This window comes from Ursus americanus, chromosome 15 (genome assembly GCF_024610735.1).
Source record: "Ursus americanus isolate L20-20 chromosome 15, mUrsAme1.1.p, whole genome shotgun sequence".
Lineage (NCBI taxonomy): Eukaryota > Metazoa > Chordata > Mammalia > Carnivora > Ursidae > Ursus > Ursus americanus.
Genome location: NC_142141.1, coordinates 59,339,181 through 59,365,290, shown reverse-complemented (window position 1 = coordinate 59,365,290; position 26,110 = coordinate 59,339,181). Strand labels below are relative to the sequence as shown.

The following is a 26,110-nucleotide window of genomic DNA, read 5'->3' as shown; positions in this document are numbered from 1 at the left end:
TCAGTCATGCGCCAGCACCAGAAACACACAACTAAGACGGACCCGAACACAAAACTCGAAGGCGAGATGTTACAGACTCTAGAAGCAAATATTTCTTTAAGTGAAACTTATTGTGACTCTTTTAACGTAGGCATTTTCGAAGCGATAGAACTGTGGAAACATCCAGAGGACGAACGTCCCCGTTTTTGGTCACTTCGCCCTGCTCTCTAGAATATACCACCTACGTGGACGGGAATGTACAAATCCTTATTAATATTGAGGTGGTCACAGTGGAGTGATCACTTCAGAAATGATTAGTGTTCATCAGAAATAAGTACAAGGCTTGCTGATCTTTGGAGGGACTTCAGAGTAACGCAAAGCTTGTTAAGGTGCGTCTGTAGTTTGCTACGGGTTTTCGTGATACCGGTGATGGAGTCGTGTTTCTTTAAATAGTCTGGTACATATCATAAAAGGGTGACCTAAGCCCCAGACTTAATAATCCTGAGACTTTAACATAAGACTTAGCAGGACCACATCCTGTACAAGCCCCGGTGTCCCTTATAAACGTATCACATTAGAACATAAGGAATCCGGGTGACCGTCATGCTGGGGGGCTGGCCTGGACGGCTGTGGCGGGAAGTTGTGTAATCCAAGAATTGAAAGCCCGACCGAGCCAACGCAAACACTAAAATAATTCCTTTCTACAGCTCAAGGATATGCATTCTTCCTTTTGAGATTTTCCTCTTTCAGAATGAGGGAGGAAAGCAAACAAAGGCATTTAGAACTCGGTGGGTCTTTTTGGATCAAGGACCCGTGGTACAAACACACCCTTCCCCGGGTGCTGATTTATGTAGATGTTGATGGCACAAGTATAAAGCGGAGTCCCCAAACAGTATTTGTTTTTAGATGAATAATTCACTCATTTTCCTTGCATGAGTTTTTCTCGTCTGAGGCACTGGCCTTTCAAATTAAATAAATATAATGTTTCAGAAGAATGTAGGCAGGAATATTCATAAAGACCAAAACAGTGAACATAAATAAAAGCACTTTTATATAACATTTAATTTTTTTTTATGAGGACCTTACTTTTGTGGATTTTTGGTTTTTTTTTTTTTTCCTGTGCACTTCTAAAATGATATTCCAAGTGAGCTTCCAGGACACTATTTCTTCTGCAGAGCCTGCCTGTTATTGAGGTGGTGACACTTACTTTCAGATTGCTTCATAAAGCAATATTCCCCTTTTCATAAATAGAAATAAGATAGTACTTGCTTATGGCACAGTTCATTAGCCATAGATTCAGCCTAGTATGGTGTCAAACCCTCAATAAAGTGGGGGAATGCCCCCCAAAATAAATAAAATAAAATAAGGTTATGTACCCCGAGAAACGTAGCTCGTTTGTACACATAAAGTATGGCAGAATATTTTTAGGTGTTTCTATATACGTGCCAGTGATTTAAAGGTTAAGAACATACATGTGAAACTTGTGTTATTATATGCTGGGAACACAAACAGTGAAGATCCCCTTATCCCACTTCCTTCGGGGATGGAGGTAGGAGTAGAGGAACAGAAAGAAAAAGATAAACACAAACTAAGTCTGCGGTTATGTTTGCCCAAACTACTGGTTTAGAAGGAGCCACCGCACTGTTATATTTGATTGATTAACTCTGTTTCTCGGAGTTGTCAGGGTATCTTATTTTAAGTAATCCCTGAGATTACTGAGAGAGGTGACTTTCTGTCTGTTTTATAAGCACTGGCTACCCCAGGCTGTAACTGTTTGTCTTTGAACATGAGCATAATAAATGCTGATTTAATGGCAGTATACTATAAAATTTAAATCTGAATGGTAATGAGAGTGAAGTCACTCTAATTGCAGTAGGAAAGTTAAATTTGTGAAGCAGTGTTATTGACTGCTCTGTATCCATTTGCCAGGTTGGAGGGATGGGAAGTTCTTCACGGGAAGAGTGGGTTGTACCATTCTGGTACCCTCAAAAAGGGGGCCATTGAGAGATGAAATTGTTCTTGGAGTCACTTGTGAAAATCTAGGGTCAGAAAGGAGAAAGCTGTTTCTCGCTTTCAGAAAAAAATACTTTAAGAAAATCATCAAAGAGCACATTATTTTCTCCTGATTATAGGAATAGAGAAAATAAGTAGACATAGTCTAATAAACACCATTATGGCTGATTGCTTCCAAATGAACTTGCTATTTTTTTTTTTCTTTGCATTTGGTGAGAAAAATAATTTTTAAGAAGGAGGACTCCTGGTGTTGGAACCAGCTGTTTGGATAGGGCAGATGGATTCTCAAGGTTCTTTTTATTTTGAATAACATGAATATCCCATGCACTGGGGGGCACTCACCTGCTCTGTTAACCTTCAGGGATTATGGCAAAATAATGTGATAGTTGTTATTTTTATTTATTTATTTATTTATTTATTTATTTATTTATTTATTTATTTATTTATTTTTAGCTTTAGCAGAAGATTATGGCTTGTTTTTATGCTGGCTTAGGACTTTGGGCGAAATACCTAACCCTTCAGCACCTTGATTTTCCCAGTTGTAAAATAAGAAAATACTTGCCAATAAATCTTGATTGTAGTGGATATTGAGCTAGATAAAGTGTCAGTTTTAGGTTGGATGATGTTCTTTCTGCATACTCAGGGATATTTCTGGCAACACACCTACTTTTTCCCATTTCTTCTATTGTTTCTAACGAATTTATTATCATGAAATTTGGAGACCTTGGGAAGCCTGGACATCCTGGTAATTGACTCTCTTAGAAGCAATACTGACAAATGATTTTGCCACAAGTTAACATTTTGCTGGAGCCCTAGAACAACTCCCAGGAGTCCCAAAGGAAATGACCTATATTTTAGGTCTTCATTACAGTAACAAATCACTTCTGATACGATTTATTGCATTAGTCAGGTTTCTGCTCTGAATACTGAATAGCAAACAACCCCCAGATCCAAGTGGCATATAGAGTAATGACATATTTCCTGTTTCACACTCCCCAGTCTGCTGGTTGCTGAATTTGTCTGGTTTCTCAAGCCTACTGGACTAAACAGGTAGGGTGGACTCTAGACTTTGGGTTGGATCCAGGTTTGCTATGGGTGTCTTCAGTCCAGACCTGTTTGAAAGAGTTGTGTCTTCTGAACCCTGGCCTTCTCATTGTGGAAGACCAAAACTCCAAGGAGGCTGGCAGAAATGTAAATCGAGGCGTCTTAAAGCCTCAGTTCTGAACTGGCATGCTGTTGGCCCATATTCCATTGCTCAAAGGAAGTCATGTGGCCAAGTCCAAAGTCAATAAGCTAGGGATGTTTACTCCCCCAGCTGATCTCCATGGCAAGGGCTAGAGAGAAGAGAGAATTGCACAGGGATATGATATTCCACTCCATCTGGTACATTAGGAAACTGCCTAACTGAGGGACATTCAAGAATGCTTTGTGTTCTCATTTTTATCTTGGCCAAGGAATCACTATCCAAAACAAGTCTTTACAAAATGTGAATAGATGCTCTGGGAATCAGGAATGTAAGGGGGAACACTATACTAGTTTTTCAAGGCCAAGGGACACAGCTTAAATGGTTTCACAATGCTGATGGTAGCCCACATTCAGACGTAGTAGTTTGCTAATTACGGGTGGAAAGTTTTCCGATTTTTAACTCTAAACATATCAGACTTGCAGACAGACTCTGCCATCATCGTGTGACTATGAGGGGGGTGGGGAAGGAGGGACAGGAAATAAATGGGAAAGTTTGGGAATTAGCCTCCACTCCAGGCATTTTCAAGTGTCTTATGAACAGGGCTTGTCTGTGTCTTCTCCGTAATCGGTAGTAAAATGCTTTGTTTATTGTGCAGCGAAAATAACTACTGGGGGATACATGCATGTGAATGATGAGTGAGGAAGAGCAGATGACACATTCAGGTAGATGGAGACCCAAAACCAAATGAGGAGTCAGGAGGAAGCGAAGGGACAGAGGGAAGGGAACCATATCAGTCTCTACCCGCCACGAGGTACTGCTCGGGCTCAGAACAGACAGAGGGCTGGGGAGACAGCAAGCCACCTTTGTTCCCTTAGGATATCAGGTTTTTACATCCTACTATTCTTTTTTTTTCCAAGCTTTTTAAAATTTATGATCTACCTCCTACTTATTTTAAATGAAAAAAGGCACAGTGAGAGTCATTGTTTCACCTTTGATTCCATCAGTCTCCCTAAGTCTGAATCACATTTCCGAAGAAGAATGGGAGGTACGTGGTGATTCATGATTTCATCTCTCTGCAACGCAGGCTTTCCATCAGAGAGCATTATATGTAGCCTCTTGCTTCAAAGCATAACGTTTAAAGAAATGTTTTCATATTCTATACCGAGGGCGTTGATACTCGGGAAGTGGTCTTGGCTGAAGGTGACTGTTAGAGGAAATGTAAACTCTTTTCTATTAGCAAGTCCTCAAGGTGGCCCTGAGTTTTATTCTGAATGATGGTCCTAAAGGATGTTTTGGAATAGTATAAAGTTAATTTCCAAGAATTTCCAAGTATGTTTTTCATTGTAAGAAAGCTAAGGTTCTACTTGAACTTTTCTGGCATTGAGCAAGAGATACTACTTGATGACTCAGGGGGACAAATCACTTTTCTCCTGGGACACGAGAGAGGACAGGGCCGGGCGGGGTAGTGACCGCACAGAGGAAGGTGTGTGACGTGCTCCAGGCTGTCAGTCGTTGTTGATCTGGTCCTTTTTTGCTTCTTTAGTAGAAACGACGCTGGAAATATATATATTTTTTAAAACCTGGTCTTTATTTTAAAATCAAATTGGTCTGGAGGCCTCAAGAAATAAAATCTAGTAACCAGGGCAAAGATGAGTAGTTATGCGTCCTAGTTCACTGACTTGTCGATGAGGACCTGACCGTGTGGTAGAGACGAATACATTTCCCTCATCTCACGGATCAGTCTGGTCAGAATGTTGGAAATTCCCTGCAGTGACTGCCACCTTATCGAGAGTGACCAACCATTGAACCCATGGAACCTTCAGATCCGTGTGGGCCCCACACATATCGCCTGGGAACAGGATTACAGTAGAGATTCAAATCCATAAATGCAGGGCGGGGCCCAAGAGTGTGTATGTCTGTCTGTCTTTCTTTCTTTCTTTCTTTCTTTCTTTCTTTCTTTCTTTCTTTCTTTCTTTTTTTTTTAGATTTTATTTTATTTATTAACTTGACACAGAGAGAGGCAGTGAGAGAGGGAACACCAGTGGGAGTGGGAGAGGAAGAAGCAGGCTTCCCACTGAGCAGGGAGCCCGATGTGTTGCGGGGCTTGATCCCAGGACCCTGGGGTCATGACCTGAGTCAAAGGCAGACGCTTAATGGCTGAGCCACCCAGGCGCCCCTGGAGTGTATATTTCTAACAAGCTCCCAGGTAAGGTGGGGCCCAGGTGTGAGGCCCACACTTGGCAGGTGGGAGACATCTGAGCCCCACCAAGCAAAGGACAATTCAGGGTCAGTGTTGGTCCAGAGAATACCAGGAAGTGCAGAGGAGGCCTGTGTCTCCAACACCCCGTGACAAGTCAGCCCAGACAAGTCATGAACAGGAGGGAAGGGGGACGATGGCACATACACCCAGGCAGAGGTCATCAGACACCTACAGGCTCGAGGACGCAGGGCACGCAGTTGACGGTGGGAAGTGGGTTTGATTTTCATTACTTGCTTTAAAATGGTTTTGATTATTGACAGCATGTCAGTGGGTCTTCCAATGAAGATTGTGTAGCCGTGGTGCTCTGCCACTCTGTTATCTTTGTGACTGGTCAGGGCTTGAGGTCAGCTGGAATGGAAACGGGTGTCCTCCAGTGTGCTGCCATGTGACAGTGGGGGTCCGTGCGTGTCTGCAGAGCTCCCTGGAGTCACACCCACAGAGCACACGCCTGTCATCAGTCAGCTGCCTCGGGCTTCGCTCCCTGCCCAGCGTCCGTGTGCCACTGCACCTGCAGTGCTTCATTCCTTCCTTCTGCAAATATTTGTTGAGGTCTTTTATGAGACAAGTACTGTTCTCAGTTGTAGGGAGCCATCCATACAGGGCCCTTGTCCCCACGGAGCCTACATTTATATGGGGGAAGACAGAAAATAAGGATTAGAAAAATACAAAAGTAAACATTCCAATTCCAATAATGATACGAAGAATTTAGCTTGAGATTAGCTAGTGATTAGCTAGAGAATGAACGGGGTGATATTTTAGATGGGGGATCAGTGGATTCTCTCCGGGGAGGCGGTGGTTGAGTTTTGAACTCTAAATGGCAGGGGGAAGCCAGCTAAGGGAAGATGGAGGAAGAACACTTGGGGCAGAAGAACAGAAAGTGCAAAGGCCTTGAGGTTTCAGGGACCAGTGAGAAGGCCATTGTGGAGGGACTGTGGAGGTGGGTGATGGGAGTTGCTGGGATATGAGATCGGAAGCAGCAGCCGGACCAGAACATGAGGAACCCCCTCCTGGCACAGGGGGACTTTGCATATTTCCTCAGTGCTGCAGAAAGCCAGTGGTGGGATAGACACGGGGGGGTGACGCCGTCATTTTTAACATGTTAAAAGATCACTTGGTCTGCATGCCATGTTAGCTAACAGCTCCATCATGTCCCACGATTATCATTCCTGTTTTGTGCGGAAAACATTTAGGGTCTCATTTTGTAACAACTTTGACCTCTGTAATACAGTATTGTTACACAATCAGAATCCCTGCTGTGCTTTCGACCCCCAGAGCTTCTTCCAACCTCAAGTTTGTACCCTTTGACAAAGATCTCCCCATTTACCCGTCATCCAACCACCGTTCTACTGTTTGTACAAGTTTGGGATTTTTAGATTCTGCATCTAAGTGATGTCTATGTGGAAGTAAATCATCACGTCTTTCTCTTTCGGACTTCTCTCATTTTGCATAATGCCTTCATGGCCCATCCGTGTTGTTGCAAAGCGTGGGATTTCTTTTTGTCTCATGGCTGAATAATATTCCATTGTGTGTGTGTGTGTGTATATATACACACACACACACACACACACACACACACACACACACACACACCCACACCTCATCTTTACCCATTCATCCATTGAGGACACTTAGGTTGTTTCCATATCTTGGTATTGTGAATAATGCTGCAAGGAACGTGGGAGTTTTCCATATCCTGTTTTCCTTTCCTGTGGCTATGTACCCAGAAGCGTAACCATATTATAGTATGTAAAAGTATCCCATCAACACATTGTACACCTTGAGCTCACATAATGTTATGTGTGAATTATATCTCAATTTAAAAAGAATCACTTCGACTTTTGTATGGAAAATTCATGCTAGGGACACCAGTGTAGGCAGAGAGGGCGTTCAGGATGCTGTTCGGGAATCCAGAGGTGATCATATGAATTGGACAAGAGCTGTAGCCATGGATGGAAAGGGATAGGTGGATTCAGAATGTCTTCTGGGGATCAAGAGAAGGAGGAAGAGAAGACTAGTAAGAATAGCTCCTAGGTATGGGGACTAGAGTCAATTAAATGAGATGGGAAAGAATATGAGGACAAGGATTGGAGGTTGGGGAGATCAAATATGTGTAATGAGAATTGCACATACTTGAGTCCTGTTCTGATAAGCCAGAGTCTCTGTTGCTTTCCTGTAAATAGTACTAATGACAGTTTGGCTTCCTTGTTTGTGTTAGCCACTGTGGTGCACAAGCATGAGATTCGGAGTTAGATCTTAGAATTGGGCCGGTGGACTCAGCCTACAGCCCCATGTGAAGTCTTATGAGGCCCGAAGCCAGAGTGACTGGAAAGATAATGGAACCTGAGAAAGCTTCAGAAGCCTCTGGAAGCATCCATGATGTGAACTGGGCTGAATTCTACCTGGGTCAGAGGTCTGGACTCCCCCGTGGAGCAGACCCAGGCTGTCCTTCCCTTGATTTGTTCTTTCGGGAAAGCCTCTGTCTTTGAGCTGGGGAAAGGTGGCTTCTTAACTGACACCGAGCTGAGGTGATGGGATTTTAGTGGGGTGCCATTTGTGGATCCAGCAAAGTCTGTTCATGCAGACATACCCACGACACACACGGGAGTTACATACATATATGTGTGTATGTATATATGTGTGTATGTTTCTCTCTATGTGTATATGCACACACACGTAGATACAGATGTGCATACAGATGTGTGGGTACACACCCCTCCCTGCTGGGGGGACCGGGGAGAGAAAGAAGGGAAAGGGAAGGAAGACAAACCTAAGAAAGGGTAATCATAGATACCCATAGAAGCCTGGACGTACACTGATGGCTTCACTAAACATCAGCATGACTGAGGGTCCCCAGTTAAAGAAAAGACTGTTTACACAGTTGTTGATATTTGTATTAAGAAATGTAACAGTGACTCAAAGTAATCCTTATAGAAAGTATGATCAATGAGCAAGATAAGAAAATGCTTATCTAAATGAAAAGGTAAGTACCATTTTGCACATCAGAATAAGCAAAGGGAAAGAGAGAGAGAGGCAAACCAAGGAACAGGTTCTGAACTAGAGAGAACACACTAATGGTCACCAGAGGGGAGGGGGGTGAGGGGTGGATGAGACAGGTGGTGGGGTGAAGGAGTGCACCTGTCATGATGAGCATGGGGCTATGTGTGGAAGTGCTGAATCACTGTATTGTACCTGAAGCTAATATTACACTGTATGTTAGCTATGCTGGAATTTGAATAAAAACTTAAAAAAAGTTAAAGCACATTTCTGGCTAAATATCTTTCTAGTTGTTTCCAGAAAAAAATGTAAATGCTCCTAATTAGTAAGTGGTATAGATGTTCTGAAAGCCAGCAATCCTTTGAGATGGAAGTAACATTCAAAAAGAAAATTTTTATTCAAATGTAGAATTTACTTTCAGAATGCTCAGTTAGATCACTATGTTCAAGAATTCTCTTTTCCTTTGGCAATTTTTACTAAAATTTGGCATTTCTAGTTATATTCCAAAACAACAAGATGCAGTGTTAGAGGAACTACACAATTCATGCTTTATTCAAGAAGGTATAATTTCTGTGGTTTTAGTGAAATCTCTGTCTTTGAAAATTAAGCTACTACTTTAAACACTGTGCTATTTTTGATTTCTCAGAGATTTGTTGGAAAGAAAAGTGATTTGAGGAGCTCAGCTTCTGATTATAAAATACTTCACTGGAATGTTATTTCTCTTAACATTATTAGCATAAAAAATAGAAAATATTTCTTTGATGGCGTATTCTCAACAGAACCGTGGCGATTTACATAAGTAATCCCGATTATCTTACTGATGATGCTTGCTTATGCCTTCTCAGGGAGATTGGAATAGACAACCGAGCTTCATGATGACATTAGAGCTGGGGTACCATTTGGAAGGAAAAACTAGGGGCTCCATCTTTTCAGCTACTCTTGGCATGTCTGGGAACATTTCGCTTGCCATTGCACTCTGACACAAATGGGAACCACACACTGGCAATCCGTGGACTTCACACCAGGGACCCGGGCCATGAGAGACTGGATTTATGTGCAGTCTGGTTGGGACCATTTCTTGCCTAGCCTGCCCTTGGCTTAGGTGATATCTCATGTCTTCTCCACATTTGTGGTCGTTTTCTGTTTAAGAAAGTAAAAAAAAAAAAAATAATTTTCATGAAATATTTCTGACTCATAAACTGAATAACTTGATGTGGTGTCTTTGTCCCACATGTGGGAATAGAGCATGAAACGTGAAGTAGATGGAAAGCACTTGAGATCTAAGTTCTGGTCTGACCTCCAGCGGAGTCTTGATACTGTGGTTTGATTTGTGCCCCCAGAAGGGTAGAGTTGCTTCACAGTGTAACAATGAGCAGAGGCATGAGTGCAGAGAGGGAGCCAGCAGGGGTGCTGTGGGCAGAACACCCAGGAACAGGCATCTCTGGCGGGCTCCAGAAACGGCCATGAAGGCCGGATCATGGGGAAGAAGGAAGTGGGCCGAGTAGAGGGGAGGTGGCCCCAGGAGCTACATCCTAGGACTGGTGGGCCATTGCCAGGACCTGGGAATGTACTCTGAATGAGATGGGAGGCAGCCGGAGAGCGTTCCTGGAGGGATGATACGAATTTGTATTTGAAGTGGGTCTAGAAAGAGGTGAGATTTGCAGGGGCCAGGAAGAGGAAAGAGGATATCCTGAGAGTGGGGAGTGGCAGATGTGGAGGGGAGAGCCCCACGCTCATGGGGAGTCGCCCATGCTCACAGACTTGCTTCCAGAGCAGGTGTAGGTGTGCGTAGAGAGGCCAGTCTGGGGAGAGTCTTGACCTCCAGGCTGTGTGGTTTCCACTTTACTCTGTGACCATGAGAACCTGTGAAGAGAAGAGTTCTGGGCACAGGGGTAAGCCAGAGGAAATGTTCATCCAAGGAAGGAACTAATTCAACCTGTGCACTCAGAATCATGACTCTAGCGGCTATATGTTGGCTGGATTAGGGAAAGGAGAATGTTGGAGAAAGGGAGATCCGTGAGTATATTGCCGCAGTTGGATAAGGGGCTCCTGTCTTGCCATTAAGGATCATCAGTAAGGAAATGCTGAGTAATCTGGTACATCCATTACTAATGGAATATTTTGTAATTGGTAAAAAGTAAATCATACATTCACATCTACAGACTTGGAAAGATGCCCATCATGTATAATTCAGTGATAAAAAGCAAATTGCAGAGTAATGCATATAAAGGCATCTAATTTATGCATCAATAAAACCTGTGTGTGTATGTGAATGTGAGTGTGAGTGTGTGTGTGTGTGTGTGTGTGTGTGTGTGTTTGTGTGTATGTGTGTGAGCTTGGTGTCAGTCAGGACCACCTAAGCTGTGCTTGGGTCCCAGGGGCTTACCGCCACAAAGGATTAATACTCATTCAAATGAACACAGGTCCGTTTGGGTCAGCTAAGGGAATCTGCCTCTCACTTGAGACCAAAACTGGGAGAAGCCCCTAAGTCATGTTTCCATGCTTGCCAGAGAGGGGAGGAGGCTTGGTAATTGTGCACTAATTTCCACCCACAAGACACCTATGACTTCTTTCCACACTGTCTTTGTCAAAGCAAGTCATATGGCCTCATCTGACTTAGAAGAAATGCTCAATGCTTCCCAGAAGGAAGAAAGTTAGAAATATTTGGTAATGAGTCCTAATGATTACCAGAAACATGGAGAATGGGGTAGAATGGACAAAAACAAGGAAGGCTATACACTCTGGTTGCCTTATTGGGGGATGGGGAGAAGGAGTGATAGAAAAGTATTGAAGCGTATTTTTTAACACATGGGAAAGTAATGAGCCAGCTTAGTGGAGGTAAGGGTGGAGAGGAGCAGACAGAAGCAGTTTGCTGGAGTCCTAAAGTAAGACGACATCGTTTCTGAGTGTGGATGTGAAGAATTGTCAAAGGTGAGGTGTAAAGGTTTGCACCTGGGTTGTTGGGGATGAAGACATCATGGGTGGAATTGCGTTAGCCTGCAAGAGGAATAGGCTTAAGAACATAACAGAGAAGCTCCTACTTTGTTTGGAAGTTATGGAGCAGGGGCGCCTGGGGGGCTCAGTTGTTTGGCGTCCGACTATTTTTAGTTGTTTCAGCTCAGGTCACGAGCTCAGTATCACGAGATGGAGCCCCAGGTTGGGCTCCACACTCATCGGGGAGTCTGCTTGAGATTCTTTCTCCCTCTCCCGCTGCCCCTCCCCCCACCCCACACTCATGTGAGCTTTCTCTTTCTCTCTCAAATAAATAAATAAAAATAAAAAAATTTAAAAAAAGCAAAAAAGTTATGGAGCTTGAGGTTCAAGTAGACCAGTGGGAACATGTGTTCTTGCAAATGGCAAATGGCAGGCTAAGTTAAGAGAAAACACTTAAAATGGTTTTATTGGGGTGAGTGCTGCCACTTCAGATATTGTGCTAATCCAGGGTTCTGGACAGGGTCTCCATCATCACATCAATGGCTCCTCTTTCTTCAGCCTCTGGATGGAGGTACATTCAAGGGGAATCTGTCATGAAAATGTCCCCATGGCAACATGGAAACCCAAGTGCCTGCATTCGCCTTTTTTGGAGTTTTGAACCCACACATTCTTTAGATGGGCCAGATCCATTTCGGTTTTACATATGGCCCCATGTGAAGCTGCTTTGGAAAGAAGGCTAAAAAAATAAATAAATAAGTAGAGCCCTCTGGGAGTCGTAAGAAGTGAAGATTATTCCCCCTATGGGACTTGAAACCACACTTGACTTTCTTCCTTCCCGTCTAGGCTGTGGAGTCTCCCCAGGCGCCCTGAGCTGAGCTCCTGAAATGCTGCCATTAAATTCAAAACTTGATTTAATATGACTTGCTTAATTGACCTTTAAAAAATTCATTTTGTCATCTAAAAATGAACACTTAGCAGGAGCAACTGTATTTGGAAAACAGAATGTCTATTCTCCATTTGGTTGCTGCAGATAAGCCTTCCATGTGCTTCCTTTTCAAAGCTCAAAATATCTGCGGAAGTGTATATTAATTGAAATAATGTGAGAGTTTTAGAGCTGTCCAAAATTAGGCTGTTCAGAAGTTATGATCATTTCAAAGAACTGACACAGGTTTTTGCATTGGAAGAAAAATGTGTAACTATAAAAGAGAGGCTCTTTGCTGTAATTGTAAATTCTGATACCTGAAAATATTCCTTTAATGCCTCTTGGAGGATATAGGATTTTTCATTAATGCTATGTGTATAAATTAGTGTCTTAATTGAAAATATTTGGTGGATCTTAGGGATTCCAAAGTCAATTAAATTTTCTCAGTAAGCCGTGACAGTAAAACAGTTGTTTATCTCATTCTCATTCCTAAAAGAAACTTTTTCTCTAGTTTAGTGGCTGTCAACCAAGGTGATCTTACCCTCTGGGAGACATGTGACAATGTCTGGAGACTTTTAGCAGTTGGCACAACTTTGAAGAGGGGAATGCCAATGGCGTCTGCTGGGTGAAGGCCGGGGAGTTCTCTTCACATCCGACACGGCACAGTCCATCACAAGGAACTGTCTAGTCCCAGTGTCAATAGTGTTGATGTTGAGAAACCCTGCTTCCCAGAGTACCCTTATTCCACATTCAAAAAATGGAACGTCTATTTTAGCTCCTAATGTGCCACTATTTAGTGTAACTGTCATCTCTAACTGATAATTTTGCTAAATGTTCATTGTTGTATGTTATTATTTACCGTAACCCACACTGTAAACACAAACTGAAAGTTAAATATATATAGAAATGAAGGGAATATGAGCCTGTCTTTGAAACATTAACAATTTTGTAATGATGATTAAAATCGGTCCTACGTACTGAAAGAACCGAAAATCGGAGCCAAGACGTTGGGCACTTTCTGTGGTGTCTTGGCAAGAGGGAAGTGTGCTTGCTGTCTGTCCATGTCAGATTTGTAGAAGTGGTTCGTGGGCACCGTGTCTTCTGTTAGGCCTTTGGCTTCATGAAATTTCAATCAAGGGAGAGAAATATTGCAAAACTCTTTACCGAGAACACGTGAGGAGTTAAACCCGTGGATTCCTATTTGGGCTTTGACACTGGCTACTTGGGAAATATTGGCCAAGTTCCCCATTTCTCTGGGTCAGTGGTACCGCTGGTTGAGAGCAGGATGCAGCAAACAGGCCCCTTGGTGCTCTTGTAAAGACTAGACGCGATCACGCGTCTAAAGAGTGAGGAGGGGACCTCTATGCCGAGTGTTCTGTAATGCACCTGCTAGTTCTTGTCAGTTCTGAAATCTGGTTTGGGGTTCTAAGAACTCATTCTGCATATTCTCTCCTTTGGAAGATGGAGGGAGGGGACTGCCCCAGGCTGCCTGTGTAGGTTGGCACCTAGCTCAGAAAGGTGCCTCCAAAGAGATGCCTGTTTCTTTCCATCTATACTAGGTGTTTTGGTACATAAACTGTCTAACAACATGATTTTTTTCCATTCCATATACAGACTAGGAATAGAATGCTAAATAGTAAGACTTGTCTGGAAAACATCTTCATAGTCTTTTTAAAGAGGTAAAAAAAAAAAAAAAAAGTATTTACCAGAAAAATAGTATGGCTATGGCGATTGGTGATCCTTTTGCCCATGTGTTTTGGCCCAAAGTTCCTTATGAATAGACTGAATTGGGAGGAGATGGGCATGAAACAGTGGGTCCATGCCTAAGCTAGGCTCCCCAAGGATTCCTGGACACATTTCCCGACTTGTGGTGGGATTCTCCTTGGCTGTCATTCTGCGACACCCGAATTTGCAGGATCTTAGAGAAGAGGATGTGGTGACCCCACCCCATGTCTTGCTGGAGCGGGGCTGGGTACCCCTTCTCTCAGGCACCATCAGCTGTAAAGCAATGGCTGGTCCGTGTGACTGTCCCTTCCCCTGGGCTGTCAAGTGCCTAAGAGCCGGGATTCTGCATCCCTCCTCCGCCTCCAGAACCTCACTGCCTCCTCAGGGAAGCTTCGTATGTTCTTATCTAGTGAGCAGGTGTTTGGGTTGGAGTCCCCTAGAGAAAAGGAAGGGGCACATTTGGGAGATCCAAATTCCCTTTTAGGTCGTGCCCCCTGATCTTTCATATGCTCTTTTGTCTGCGATGGTTGTACTCATCGAGCTTACGTGACACCACTCTTGCACAGTGAAATGGTGACTGTTACTTTTTGTCGTAAGATGCGGTGTAGACCCGCACGTCTATGCAAGAGGGGGAACGAGCCTGAGCCTGGTGTCCTCCCAGGCCTCGCTCTTTTCAGATCTGCCGGGAGCAGGGCCCTTTGCCCACGTCCTCCTTGTGAACACATATCTTGACTCACCGCAGAAGAGCTGGCGTGGTGTTTCCACGTCCTTCCAGCTGCGCTGGGATTTGGGTTTCCTTGTGAAGCATGGATCCCACTGCATTTGGGTCGAGCTGTCTGCCCTTAGCTTCACTTCTGTTCCTGAGTGACGAGCCGTGTGGCAGAGCCAGATGCCACGCATCTGTTTCCCTGACCTCGGCTCTTTTCGCACTTGGTTCATCACCGTTTCACCCTTCTCCATGTTCCTCTGTCTCTGCTACTTTTGTAATGAAAGTGGCCTGTTTTATTACCTACTAAACCACTTTACTTTCCATTCCAAATTTTTCTCTGAGCTTTCATATTGATTAAAAACATTTTTTTTTATCGAGTTGACATTCACGTAACATAAATTAGCCATTTTAAAAGGAAGAATTGGGTGGCATTTAGTACGTTCACGGCGTTGTGCAACCAACACCTGCCTCCAGTTCCAGAAAGTTTGTCGTCCCCTGAAAGGGAACTCTTCCTATCTGGTAGTTACTTCTCACTGCCCCAGTACAGCCCCTGCCAGCCTCCACTTTGCGTTCTGTCTCTGCAGATTTATTTATTCCCGATAGCTCACGGAAGCAGAACCTTACGGCAGGGGTCTTGTGCCCTAGCTGCATTCACTTAGCATAATGTTTTTGAGGTTCCTCCGTGTGAAAACACGTATCCGTACTTCCCTCCTTTCTCTGGCTGGCTAGTATTCCACTGCCTGGGTGTGCCACGGGCTGCTTGTCCGTTCCTCCACTGGTGGACATTCCCGTTGTTAACACCTTTTGCCCGTCGTGCATAGTGCTGTTATGAACGTGTGCACGCATGTGTTGGTTTGAGTACATGTTTTCAGTTCGTTAGGGCATAGACTTGAGAATGGAATCGCTGGGTCATATGGTAATTGTCGTTTCACTTTTTGAGAAACTGCCCAACTGTTCAGTTTCCTAACAGCTGAACCATCGCTAAGCTGTTTCATATTGTTTGTTATGTGGCCACGCTGTTTCTACTTTCCCCAGATCCCCCCCGACACCCCTTTCCATCCTACATGGGTCTCGGGAAATAGTTTGAGACAGAAATCAGGAATCCGGACGTGCGTGCTGAAGCTTACCCTGGGGAGTTTGGGACCCACTTTGCATCCGGACCCAGAAAGTGCTCAGTTACCTAACGTCTGCAGTGGTCTGGATCTCAAACTGGAAATCCCCAAATTTTGAAAAAGAATGATTTTTCTCTCTCCCGGTAGTTAGTCCTTCATTATAATCCATTGGGTTTGTTTGAACACACTGTCTTGCTTTATTGTAATCCTCCTTTCTAAATGGGTGCCGTTCATGGTGTTTGGTGCAGCCTTTAATGGGAAAGAGGGGCAGCAGTGGGGAATGGGGACTCTCTGTGACTCTCGCTGTTCTTATCCCGTAGGTGTCGTTCTTCCTCTTCATCATCTTTGTGGTGTACACCATGCTGCCCTTCAACATGCGGGACGCCATCATCGCCAGCGTGCTCACCTCCTCCTCCCACACCATCGTGCTGAGCGTCTGCCTGTCTGCGACGCCGGGGGCCAAGGAGCACCTGGTCTGGCAGGTGGGTGCACCTCGCCTGTGCCGGCCCTCATACCACCCTGCGTGTCAGAGGTGCCGTGGGCTGCTTCTGGGTGGGACTGTTGGTACCTGGCAGGTGCTCAAGCTTTGCTCTCTGTTGTGGACTCCGGTGTTTCTAGTGGGTCGCCAGCCACACCCGCCTCCATCCATGGAATCAACACTCAGCAATCAGCATCAGAGAAAATTAGAAATGGTGGCTCCATTTCACTGATTGCTGAATGGTGGTATGATTGTGAGGCTTACAAGCTATTCTGACTTAAATTTTAGCGCTCTTATTTTTAGAGTGAAAATGACTTACACAATTAAATTCATAATTCTCCCCCACCTTTCTCCACCTTGATATCCAAAACCCCTTCTTTACGGAGGAGGAAAGATTGCTCCATTTACTAATCTTCTGCCAGGTCCATGGGCATGAAAAAGGTCTTTAAAATGCCACGACAGCAAATTTAGCTTTACTAATAAATGGCATTTCAAAGGAGCCATTGTATTTAATTAGTTGAAAGCATTTCAAAAGCGAATTGACTTCCTGTTGTGTACGTCCGTACACATAAGGGTCAGTGGTTTGGAGTTATTCCTGAGTTTCTGTTTTTACCTGGACCAGGTATATGTTTAATTTTGCCGGATCAGACTCAAATGTTTACGAAACGCAGCCATGGTGTAGAACGCGGGAGGCTCTGACGGAGTTGGTGACGAATAGCACTGCCATTGAAGAGAAAGGGATTTTGGACGTGGGTCCCCTGAGCCCCACGGAGTCTGAGAACCCAGTTTGTCATCCAGTTGATGGAATGTTTTATTTGGAATCTTGCAGTGGAGCTAGAGGCTTATCCTTGGGTGTCTAGTAATCCCTCTGCGTTGGAAAGTTTTCTAGGGATCCCTTTTCTCAAGATTCCTCTCCTAGAGCTCGTCACACAGGGTTCAGTAAGAGCAGCCCGAAAGCCCTGCATTTGTGAGACATCCTTTGTTGGCACCGGGCGAGCATGAGCGCCCTGGCCCCCGTTCTGCGTGGTGGGCTGCAGGTTCCCACGGTTCTGCGCGGTGGGCTGCAGGTTCCCACGGTCGTGCGCAGTGGGCTGCAGGTTCCGCGGGTGGGTTCGGACCCGGAGGCAAGCCGCGTCCTTGCGTGCCTTCCCTGCGGCTGAGCAGGGTAGCCTGCACCACCAGGGACGCAGAGGGAGACGGTCAGGAACTAATCAAACTGAAGCAGGAAGGTGGTTTTTTGAAAAGAAGAAACAATCCAGGTGTGCCTGGGGAGAGATGGGGAATGTGTTCCTGTTTATAGGAGCTCTGCCCCAGCTTTGCTTCCCTCTGCTGCATGGCAGGGCTTCCCTTGAAGGTATTTATGGGACATTTCTCCTTTATCCTGTAAATTCACTTTGCCACTCTCCCTGTAATGGGGCCTGGGTGGTGGTTATGTTTTTGCAGGAGGAAGGAGTACATAAGCTGCTCCCGCAGCTGACAGTATGGAAATCACTGAGGGAAAGTCCTCACCACATGGGCATCAGGGCACTCGAGCGAGTTTTCAGGGCTTACAGCACCTTCCTGGTTTTAGGCTCTCCTGGAAGACATCCCTTGAACATGTACCCGTCTCTTCTCCCCCTGCATGAGTAATTACAGTGTCTGCAGGGCAGGTGTGATAGAAAAAAAATCTGGGAAATGAGGATTAAGATACATGCCTATAAGGATTAAATGGGGTTTAAAAAAACATAAAAGGGAAAGAAGTAAGTGCTTTGTAAAGACCCTGGTGTATTCTAGGTCATTACATAGTTTAGTGAGTTCGATCTTCTTTTTTTTTTTTTTTTTTAAGCATTTTTATTTTCTTCCATTAGTTAAAAAAATTGGGAAAGAATGTGATCTTCAATATTTAATTACTCAGTTTTCAAAACACACAAAGGAAAATAATTCTTACTGGTGGACAGCCAGAGATGGGATAATTCTGGAACAGCAAAAAGAAGAGAAGTTTTTCATTCCAAATTATTTCATAGAAGAATAACATTGAAAGGAGAAGAAGAATAGAGTGTCAGTTTTTCCTTTCTTCAGAAGTAATTTCACAATGATTCCAAGAGCCAGGGAAAGGCAGGAGATGCTGACAGATTTAAAATGGAAGGTCCATTGGTAAATAAATGTCAGAGTAATGAGGGAATACCTCTGGCCACTGTCGGTTATAGGACATACAACCTACAAATAGCACTGGATTGTGATGTGAGAAGAACACTTCACTAAGTTTTATTTTATTATATTTTATTTTATTTTATTTTATTTGAGAGAGAGATTAAGAGCGTGAGCGGGGGTGGAGGTGTGGAGGGAGTGGGGGAGAGATAATCTTAAGCAGGCTTCACGCCCAGGATGGAGCCCAATGCAGGGCTGATCTCACAAGACTGAGATCGTGACCTGAGCTGAAATCAAGAATCAGATGCTTAACCACTTGAGCCACCCAGGACCCCCACAGAGTTCTGTTTATGGACCGTGTACATAAATTAGAATGTTATGGATTAGGTGGTTATATTCAAACAGCGTAATTGTTTAAAGCAAAATTACTTAAAATAAAAGATACCCATTTCATATAAAGAGGTTTGCCCGTAAGTGATGATTACTATTACCCTGCCTTCCAAGCCGTCAAAGAAGAATGCATTTTCTTTAGCATGGATCCCAGAATATTTGTTTCACTTTATTTTGTGAACATTGGCAATCCATCGATAGCATGTAATGCTGCTCTGTTAACCAAAATGCTGACATCATAGAAAACCCTATTCCCTTCCATGTTGATTAACAGAGTTCATTATTCTCAGGAAATTTATTTTCCCAGCATTTGCCTTGAAGCAGAATTCCGCTTCAGGCTATGCTATATCACCGAACTGAGGAAATTGAGTTAATAACTGAAAATCATGAATGATAATTTCTAATGCATCTAAACATAAAGTATAATCCCTAACAGCTTTTTAAACGTATTTTGAAACAATCACAGACCTACCAGGAAGTTCCAAATCTGGTACAGAGAATTTTTTTCCCCCTAATCCATTGAAAGAAGAGTTGTCACTCTGATGTCCCTTTGCCCCTAAATGCTTTAGGCTGCATTTCCTACAATACCATTCTACTTAACCATAATGCAGCCGACAAAGCTGGGTAATTCACACAGCTTTGCTGCTGCCATTCAGTCCCCCAGCTTCCCCCATAATGTCCTTTATAGAAAAGGGCCTGGATCAGAATCCTGCCATGTTGCAGTGTGTTCTCAAATCTCTTTGGTCTCTTTCAGTCTGGAGCAACTCCTTACTCTTCCGTTGGCTTTCAAGATCTTAACACTTTTGACGATTACAGACCAGTTATTTTGTCAGATGTCCTTCTGGTTGAGTCTGTCTAATGTTTCCTCGTGAGTAGATTCAGGCTCTGCGTCTTCAGCAGGAATCACGGAAGTGGTGGTGGGTTCCCATCATGTTCTGTCAGGGTCTTATCATTTATGCTGATCATTAGTGTGATGGTGCTATCTGCCAGACTTTTCCACTTTGGGATTGCTTTTTGTTACTAAGAAATATTTTGTGGAGAGGTACTTTGAAACCAGGCAAGTATCCTATTTTATTTACTTGTGGATGTCTACACCGTCTTGTGTTTCTCTGTTCTATATAGTGGGTTATAAGCCACGACCATCACTGTTTATTTTGATGCCTGCATGGGCTCAAACTCTAGTGGCGCTCCTTCAAGCTGGCTTCTGTGTCCCTTTCACTCTTGGAGCACTTCCTTGCTTTTTGACACAACAAGATGTCCCAGGCTCATCTCATGCTTTCCCTGCCCTGGCCCTGAAATCCCCCATCTCTCCAAGGAACCCTGGGTCTTTTTCGTGAAGAATGGCACTTAGAAGCAAGATCTGGGTTTTAGGTCTTTCCATTTCCGCTGTGTTGTCAGTACTCTAAGACAAGGCGCACACACGTCTACACCTGTATCTGCTTTTATATATCCTTCCATATTAAACACCATGACGTCATGCTGGTATTTCCAGTCTGCCATGGGTTCCATGCCAGCTTTCTCCCTTTCCACTGTGACTCGTTGGTCAGTGTAGCTCCCATGATCCTTAATGTATTTACTTATTGGGTCAATCCTGGTATGTAACCAGTCTCCTATCTCGGTTCCTACCCTTACTGCCACACAGGTGCCTTCTTACTTGGCCCAGGTTCCCTTCCCCTCACACATGCCTCCCTTCCCTGGCTCAGGCTCTGACACCCCATCCATGTGAGGTCCCCTCCCCGAGCTGGGGCTCTGTCCTCTGTGTTTTCCCCATTGTAGACACTCCTGGGACCCAGCCCAGCCTTATCACTGTGAGCAAATTTAGCTTCCCTGGTCCCCTGTAGGTGCAGATGTTTCTTGCTCTGCCTGAAGGCTGGGGACTGAATTATTCAGGAGAGAAAGGGTGGCACCTGGGTGGCTCAGTTGGTTGGGTGTCCGACACTTGATTTCAGCTCAGGTCATGATCTCAGGGTGGTAAGATCAAGCCCTGCACCAGGCTCCGTGCTCAGCAGAGAGTCAGCCTAAGATTCTCTCTTCCCCTGCCCTCTGCCCCTCCTCCACTGCTTGCACACATGCACTCTCTCTCTCCCTCTAAAAGAAATTAAATAAACGAATAACTGAATAAAATGAAAAGGTTCCATTCAGGAGAGAAGGAAAAGGACAAGAAGTGCAGGAGGAGAGGATGGGGCAAGGAAATGGAAGAGAAGGAACACCTTTTGAACAGCGCTTACTTGTGGAAGAGGAAGGGATTCTTTCCGGCTGCTTTCTGTGAGCCCCTTTGTCCTAGTCTCTCAACTTTTCTTGTACCTCCTTCACCTTTTATTTTCCTAATTGGGTTCCAAAGAACAGTTTTTCTGGAATCTGGGACGATCCTTAAATATCAGGAAACTTAAAGAACAGTGGTTTTACGTGGTCTGTGTAAGAAGCATGTATTCTTATTTTTTAAAGATTTATTTATTTATTTTAGAGAGGGGAGAGGGGCAAAGGGAGAGAGAGAGGAAATCTCAAGACTTCCTGCTGAGCCAGGAGCCTGACATAGGGCTACATCGCATGACCCTGAGATCGTGACCTGAGCCGAAATCAAGAGTCAGACGCTTAACCGACTGAGCCACCCAGGTGCCCCAAGAAGAATGTATTATTATTTATCAATCATAAATTTCATGTGAGCACCAAAAGTCCTTAGCAAGTGGTGGTTAGCTGGAAGATAAGAAGTTCCCTCATATCAGTAGGATAGCATGCTTTTGACTCTGAGTGCAACTAGGGGTCCTTTTTGTCTATGGCTGTATCCAGGCAAAGGGAGAGCAAGATTAGGAAAACAGCTTGAAACCTCCCCACTTGTGCTGCGGTGCTGCCTCCTGCTTGAGCCCAGAGGTGCGGGTGGCAGTTACACAGCCCTGAGACAAGATTGGGAGGCTGGGCAAGAAGCTCGCCTCCCGGACGGGGGCAGTGAGTCCGTCACTCAGGAACCTTGGTCCAGCCTGCAGCCTGTATATCTTTGATGCACCTGTTGTCTGTTCGCTGTTTGCCCGTCAGCGTCCCTGCCGGCAGGGTACTGAAGCACCCTCAAGGAATTGCCAGATGGCCCTGTTATGTATCACGATTACGTTTTCTACTTGAAGCTTACTTACTTTTCTTGCATTTTCATTTCCTTAGTATTCATACCACATTCTGGATTTTCATGTCATGGATCTTTTATTTTCCCATGAGACAAGGAGGAATTTGAATACAGATTGATGTACACAAGCCAGGTATATAGGAATCCAGATTTATTAAAGAAGATAAGCTAAGGAGTGCTTACTGATTTTCTAACGGGGTTACTCATATTTCTGATTAATGTTACAGGATTCCTTTATGCTGTGGATACTTTGGTATATTTATGATACAATTTGAATTTTTTTTTTTTTTTTTTTTTGGTTTGGACCTAAAGTAGAAAACAAAACCTGTCATCTGTGGCAAGAGTGTAATCAGTAGTAATGCAGCTTTGTTATGTAACCGATTCCTCTTCAGCATAATTCAGGAACTGTATATTGGAGTCTGGAATTAAATTACATTTAGGATCTAATCTGAGAAGCTCAAAAGGAAAACAACAGGTTACCAGCTGTCCAGTCTCTGGCTCTGGAGAGACTAATTGTTGAGAATTTGGATCTCCCTTGCTACTGTTTTGTCTGGAGAAATGCAGGGTATTAACATTGTCCACAGAAGGGAAGAAAGGAGACTGCACCACAATTCATGTCATGTAGCATCTAGATACTGATTGAGTATGATCCATATCCCATTTTAGCAAACTATCACTACGGGTTCTAAAGACATTGTGATTTGGAAGGAGTAGGGGTAAGCATGGAAAAGAAGTAAAAATAGGAAAGTGTCTGATGTGAATAAATCCTGAAGCAAATCTAAAGTCACTCCACATTCCTCTCTCCTTGTTCCCTCCTTGTCCTTCCTCCAGCCCCACAGAAATCCCTACCTCTCCTTTAAATGACAGGAGCTTCACACCATCATCCCACCAGAGAGAGGTTGGTGGAATGAGTGAACAACAACAACACAATTCACACTTTCCTGTAGGGCACCCTATCACTTTAAAAATGTTCTGGCACTTTCTAGAATGAAATTGCAAGAATGCTCAACAGAGAACTTTCCTGTTGATAGTTAATCATTTTACCGTGATGGTGGAATGAGACCTAGGTTTATTTCTCAACATTAGTGAGGCTGTTTTGAGGATAGGATAGAAGGAACAGAAGGAAAGGGAAGCCCCATTAGACCATGAATTTTGTCTTGAAGATTTGCTCAAAGAAGCAGGAAAAAAGAAGGATTTCTTGAAAAATGAACAATGCTGGTCGGCCCCGCCTTCAGTGGTCTCTATCTTCTGGATTCCGTCATCGGAGCTCTGTGCATTCTGTTCATTCAAAGCACTGGACTCATATCAAATATGATACATTACAGATCCATTACAGGTTGACTGAGCAGTACACCCTCTGACTGATATCTTGACAGGTGATTTTCCTCACATGTTCTCCAACCAGGCAACCATGTTCCATTGTATACAAAGATCGGAGGCTCTGTCCATTCCAAGTGTTTATTGTTGAGAATAATTTGTGAAAGATACTGATTCTAATCATTTATTAATACATCTGTAATTGCTCTTTAAAACCCCTAGAAGACAATAAGAGTCAGCACCCCTAGGGTGAGTCACACAGGACTCCTTCTTGTACTTGCAGGATGAATGATGGATCTGCCGACTTGTATGAACTTGAGAGCAAAATAGATCTACAGCTTGACTTGAGCAAGAATTTCACCATGGTTCTAAGGGATCTTTTTATTTTTTTTAAATTTTTTTATTTTTTAAAGATTTTATTTATTTATTTGACAGAGAGAGACAACCAGCGAGAGAGGGAACACAAGCAGGGGGAGTGGGAGAGGGAGAAGCAGGCTCCCAGCAGGGGAGCCCGATGTGGGGCTCGATCCCAGGACTCCGGGATCACGCCCTGAGCTGAAGGCAGATGCTTAACGACTGAGCCACCCAGGCTCCCCTAAGGGATCTTTTTGAAGAGTAGAGAAAACCCCAATGATTTGGTGCAGTGGAAAGAGGATGTACACATAGTCACTGGGAGACCAGCCTGGAGATGTTCCTAGTTATATCTTAGGGCAGCAAACATGATTAAACAACATAATAAATGAAAAGGAGTTACCTGGGCCAGGTGCATAGTTAGTGCTCAGAACCATCAGGTAGTAATAACAACAATGGCTTGGTGATATACCTACAGCGTTTCCATTATGTTTGTGGAGTAATCAGACAGGGCAGACTGGGAGCAGCAAGAGGAGACGTATTTCCTGACTATTTTTACGACAATAATCACAGCATGCCTTCCATGAGAATGACGTGCATCAATTTTTGCCTGTCTTAGGAGATGTGAGGTCTTGCTTGCCAGACACTGGGTTAATCATTTTTGATACCCTTATCAAGTAGCTCATGAGTGTTTTGACATAGCAGACAGTGTAGGATGATGGACAGACAAAGCACTTTGGCCTCAGATGGACTCAGGATTCTGTTGCTCTCACTTTATAGCTGTGCGGTGGACATGAGGTGCACCACCCAGAGACCCCTCAAGGCACCACCCAGAGACCCCTCAAGGAAAGACTTGCTGTCCAGTTCTTGGGGATGTTATTGGCTGCTGACTTTCAGCCCTTAGACTCTTCAAGGCTGTCTCAGTTACTTAGAGCTGCCAGCTCAAGATTATGTCTTTTCAAGGGTGGCCTGCATCCATGACTGATTGAGGTGGGCATACAGATTCTGTCTAGGCTGGACCACTGCAGGGCAATGCTGGTGGCCATATCAACTCTGGATTTTCTGTGGGTTTCTCCAAAGTTGGGAGGCCTGCATCACAGTTCAATTTCTGCCTCTGCTTAGTCCAGCTTTCTTCCCTCCCTGAAGGCATTGATCCAAAGGCCACTCCCTAGTAAACACTGAACTCTGTCTCAGAATGTGCAGGCTCAGAGCAGCCTGCAACACTGCGTGAACTTGGACTAATTCTTTAGTTTACTCAGTTTTCTCAACTGTAAAATGGCAGCAGGACCATGGACTTCCCTAGATAGTTGCTGGCCTTGGTGCTGATTCAGTGAACTAGCGTGTCTGAAGAACCAGTTATCAAGCAGTGCTGGTACTTAACCCTTAATGAGTGGTAGACAAGAACAGCAGCAGTGATGCATTTTGCTAAGTTTAAAGCACTTTTACAGAAACTAAGAGTAATGGGACATAAAAATATTTTGGAAATATCAAAGTCCCAAATGGCATAGCTCTGAAGTTGAGTAGGAGGAGAGTTGGACTGTACATGAGCAAACCCCTCAGGATACAGGTCTGGCCTGGTTGACCGTCCTGCGGTGTGCCCACCCAGACTCAAGACAGTGAGCTTCATCCTACTGAGGTACTAGAAGCCCACCCTTCACTAACGAGTGGAGTTTGGAAGTTTTGCTAATGCCTGAGGATCTGAGCTTCTGTGGGTTGATGGAATGTCTGGTTTTGGAAACCCCTGAGATAAAGCTCATCCCTTGTCAAGAGTGAGGGGGAGAAGTACAAGAGGAGACATTTATAGGGTTACTTTGAGCAGGACATCTTGGACTTCTGTGCCATCCTTTCTCTGGAGTGTCTTGTTCTCTGGAGAAGCCTGCTCTTGTTCCCCAGCCAACCTTGGGGGTTGTGCTTTACCCCACTCAGACCAGCCACATGGTATAGGATCTGGCCATCCTGTGTGTCAGTTCTGTGGTCAGAGGGACATGTACAGCTGTGTGTCTTCATATCACTTGTACCACCCCCAGCTGAGATGCTGTATTGGTTTCTCACGGCAGCTGTAACAAGTTACCACCAACTTGGGTACTGAAAACAACAGCACTTTGTAAACTGTGAAATATATTCTCTCACAGAAGTCAAAACCAAGGTGTTGGCAGAGTTGGTTCCCTCTAGAGGCTCTGAGGGAGAATGCGTTCACGCCTTTCTCTAGATGCTGGTTGTTGCTAGCAGTTCTTGGCATTCTTTGGTGTGGGGCTTCAAAATTCCACTCTATGTGTCCATCTTCAAATGACCTTCTTCCCTTTGTGTCTCTTCATCTCCTCCCCTTCTGTCTGTTACAGAGACACTGGTCATTGTCTTTAGAGCCCTACTCTGAATCCAGGATAATCTCACAGCATTCTTAACGTGATTACATGTGCAAAGACCCTTATTTCAAAAAAGGTCATATTCTGAGGTTCCCAGTGGGGGAGCTTTGGGGGCTTCTCTCCAGCCCACTAGAGATA

At 44.2% G+C, this 26,110-nt stretch overlaps 1 protein-coding gene across 2 annotated transcripts in view; it reads left to right on the top strand.

The window, feature by feature from the left end:
• The window catches only part of ADCY2 (adenylate cyclase 2), a 387,890-nt gene that overhangs the window by 94,639 nt on the left and 267,141 nt on the right, over positions 1-26,110 (top strand). For both annotated transcript variants that reach the window (XM_045795930.2, XM_087867988.1), the window contains exon 3: positions 16,155-16,316. In XM_045795930.2, coding sequence (XP_045651886.2) covers positions 16,155-16,316 — 162 coding nt within the window. The remainder of the gene's footprint in view (positions 1-16,154; positions 16,317-26,110) is intronic.